A 4,012-nucleotide genomic window follows, 5' to 3' on the forward strand; every position below is an offset into this window, starting at 1 on the left:
AAACTACAACACAACACACAGGGTACACATGCTTTCATGTTTATTTGTATCAATGTTTTCATGTTGTCTGTTTCAGTGTGTGTCCTCCTCGTCTCGTCAGTCCACACTGTACGTCCCCAGACCCTGAGCTCCTCTCCTGGACACCGAGTCTGACTGATGAGCCCTGAACGCCCGGAGACGAGCCTCCGGACTCCTGAAGGTGTCCAGAGCAGGAGGAACCTGAGGAGGAGGAGGAGAGAGGAGGAGGTCATGCGTTTGTTTGTTTGTTTGTTTATTTGTTTGTTTGTTGGTGTTTGTCCTCAGTGTGACATCCAGTGGCTCTCACACAGACAGACAGACAGAATAAAGACAGGGAGATGAACAGATGATGGTGGGGTGAAGGAGGAGAGGTCCAGTCCTCTCTGTCTCTGTCCGTCTGCTGTTTGGAGACTTTTTACAGCTTTTATTCTGAAAATACTGAGACTGAACCAGACAGGAAATGTATCGCAAAAACATAAACAAGGAGCTAAAAGAGGCTAAAAGCTCCACAGAGCTGCAGAGACAGAGACACTTTACATCACACAGTCATATGAGTCACTGTTTCTATACATTATTGATTAGTGCAGCTTTAAAGGAGCAGTTCACCCAAAAATAGAAAGTATAGTTCAGTCACTGTGGACCGACTGGGTGAACTGTTCCTTTAATACAGAGACCAGGTGTTTGTACCTGAGAGAACTGAGGCGGTCTGAACGGAGTGTGTGTGACGGGCAGAGGTCGGCTCCTCCTCAACAGGCTGGTTCTGGTGTCAGGAATACAGCCCGGTTTGATCTGCACACACACACACACACACACACACACACACACACGCACACACACACGCGCACACACACACACACACACACACAGTCCCCCAAAATGTGAGTTTGTGTCCCTACAACATTATTAACACACACACACACACAGTGATCAGCTGTGGGCGTTCGAGCTTCACTCCCTCTCTCTCTCACCCTCTGCAGCTGGCTGTGGTTGCTGGTTTGATTCCTGCTCAGCTGTTCATCGATCCAGCGGTGAGCATACTGATGAGAGAGCAGGTCTGCCAGTGGAGACGCCGGCCTGATGGAGACATCGATCTGTGTCATCAATCAAAATCAATCAATAATCAATAATCAATAATCCGCTGTGGGTGTCCCCTCACCTGGTTGTGACTCCAAAGGTGATGTCAGGCACCGCTGGGCTCCTTGAAGCCCCGCCCTCCTGCCGTCTGGGGGCGGGCTTTTGGCTCCTGGTCCTGCCCCTCTGAGCCCGGTACTGACTCAGCTCTTTGGACGTCACCAGACCGGACCGCACCGCGTCCCGGTTGAGAGACACGAAGTCTGGAGCGGCGGGCTGAGCAGTGTCTCCACATCTGGACTGAATGCTCCAACTGGACAAAACTGACACCACAACACGGATACAGATCAGGAACTACATCTCCCAGCATCCCTCACTGCTCAACACTCAGCTCTGTGGGAGTTGTAGTCGCTGTATGCCTGAGTCTCTCTATAAACTGTCACTGCTGCTGAACGACCGGCTCAGAGGCTGTTAGCTTTGTGCTAACCTTGTTAGCTGCTGAACGACCGGCTCAGAGGCTGTTAGCTTTGTGCTAACCTTGTTAGCTGCTGAACGACCGGCTCAGAGGCTGTTAGCTTTGTGCTAACCTTGTTAGCTGCTGAACGACCGGCTCAGAGGCTGTTAGCTTTGTGCTTACCTTGTTAGCTGCTGAACGACCGGCTCAGAGGCTGTTAGCTTTGTGCTAATCTTGTTAGCTGCTGAACGACCAGCTCAGAGGCTGTGTATAGTGAAAGGAGCACATCGTTAGCATCAACGCTAACGGTATCAACTGCCTGATGTGTCACTCACATGTAAGAAAACCTTGAACATTATCATCACGACTGTAAACAACCAACATGACGACTGTTAGCATCGCTGCTATCACTGCTGTCTAGCATGTTAGCATTTGGAAACTGCAGCTGCACTTTCTCTGATATTCTTGTGCTATAGCGCTAATAGCTTTAGCAGTACATCTGCCACTGGATGAGCTTATTAGAGGCCTGAAGCAGTGACAGATACTTTTCTTTCACGTGTCAGATCATTTGATTTATTGATTTATTGATTTTATACAAATAAAACAAAATGTTTCTAAAATAACTCAGTTCTGAGCTTTCAGACCGAGTTGTTTCAGATCTGTGGAGCAGAACCACTGAACCCTGCCGCTCCAGTTTAGTTTGGACTTTAGAGACAGTAAACAGACCTGATCCAGATCTGATCCAGACCTGATCCAGATCTGTTCTGATCCAGACCTGATCCAGACCATCTTAGAGGTCTGTACGCTTCAGAACAGAAACAAACCAACAGATCAACTGAAGAAAACCATAAAACTGAAAAACACATGAGAGCACACACACCAGACCTGTGGTTAGTGTGTGTGTGTGTGTGTGTGTGTGTGTGTGTGTGTGTGTGTGACAGCAGTGATTGTTGCCTGAAGGCATGTTTCCTTCATGCAAACACACTGTGACAGCTGACCGCTGCTACACCTCACACACACACACACACACACACACCATCATGTTGTTGATGTGTTTACTGATATAAGTGAACAATATGTCACTTCACATGTTGATGCTAATGTTAGCAGTCTGCAGCTAATACATGCTGAATGGTACTCAGGTACTTTACTGCAGTAAAAGTACTAATACTACACTGTGAAAATACTCCACTACAAGATACAGTCCTGTAAAATTAGTAACCAGCAACTAAAGCTGTCAGACACATGTAATGGAGTAAAAAGTATAACAGTTACCTGTGAGATGTTCTGTACTGTGTGATGACTTTCAACCACTGCAAATATGAGTATTCAACAAACATCACATGCTAATGCTACATGCTAATGCTACAGTGGGCGGGGCTTACCCTCGGCCACGCCTCCATCTCTTAAGCTGCTGCTGGTTCCGAAAGTGAAATCTGGACCAGGACCGAGCAGACCTCTGGACCTGGTCTGACCCAGAGGAGCCTACAGGAGGGACACGTGATGTGGTGCGTTCAAGGACCAAGCGTCACAAGCAACAGGGTGACATCACTGTGTCATCGCTTCAGTCAGTGTCCTTGAATGCACCATCAGGTAGAACTACATCTGCACACAGTGATGATGTCACGGTGTCTGTAGAGACTGGGCCCGAACACAGCTGGAGGTCATTAAATGATCTTTATTACATGAAGACGGCAGAGCGAGGCATTCACTGACGAGGAGGAAACAATCAAAGCTGTTTCTTTAAAGATGAAAACACGTCTAAATCTCATGAGCCTCATCCGGACAACAACTCAGGACACAGTACAGAGAGAGGAGGGCCCGGCGGGTCATCATCTGCCCCGGGGCCCGGCGGGTCAGCATCTGCCCCGGGGCCCGGCGGGTCAGCATCTGCCCCGGGGCCCGGCGGGGCCCCTCCTCTCTGTCCTGGACTGTATTCGGACCACCTGACGTCTGAAGCAGCTCCTCACAGTCTGAGTCTCTGCTGCCACCTGCTGTTCATCAGGAGGTGTTACACTCAGGATGATGTCACAAACTGTGTGATGTCATCGCTCACAGCTGGTTAAAGGAAGTGATGGATGAGATGTTTGTTTGTTTGTTTGTTTGTTTGTTTGTTGATTTAAATAAATAAAACTTGCTTATTTTGAAATCATTGTAGTTTTTATGTTAATTACAGTCTGAAACAAAACTGCAGCTCCTTCACAATAAAAGCCCTCCTGCTCCTTCACAATAAAAGCCCTACAGTATGTGTACATTGTTTTGCTTGTTTACAGTAACTCAGTGTGTGTGTGTGTGTGTGTGTGTGCGTGTGTGTCTGTATGTGTGTGTGCGTGTCTGTCTGTATGTGTGTGTGTGTCTGTATGTGTGTGTGTGTCTGTATGTGTGTGTGTGCAGGGTCTCCTTCACCTTGATCAGCAGCGGATTGGTCAGCATGGAGTCTCTGACCACGCCCACTCGTGGTGATGACAT

The 4,012-nt window shown here is 48.1% G+C and overlaps 1 protein-coding gene across 1 annotated transcript; it reads right to left on the reverse strand.

Annotated features, from left to right (window-relative positions):
- Positions 1-90: 90 nt before the first annotated feature.
- On the reverse strand, positions 91-4,012 carry cfap77 (cilia and flagella associated protein 77). Its single transcript, XM_073465317.1, has 6 exons — positions 3,950-4,012; positions 2,929-3,028; positions 1,175-1,412; positions 987-1,092; positions 706-807; positions 91-219 (listed from the first exon to the last, which is right to left on the reverse strand). The coding sequence occupies exons 1-6, from the start codon at positions 4,010-4,012 to the stop codon at positions 97-99; spliced, it is 732 nt and encodes a 243-aa protein (XP_073321418.1). The 3' UTR covers positions 91-96.

Source organism: Pagrus major, chromosome 5 (genome assembly GCF_040436345.1).
Source record: "Pagrus major chromosome 5, Pma_NU_1.0".
NCBI classification, from domain to species: Eukaryota; Metazoa; Chordata; class Actinopteri; order Spariformes; family Sparidae; genus Pagrus; species Pagrus major.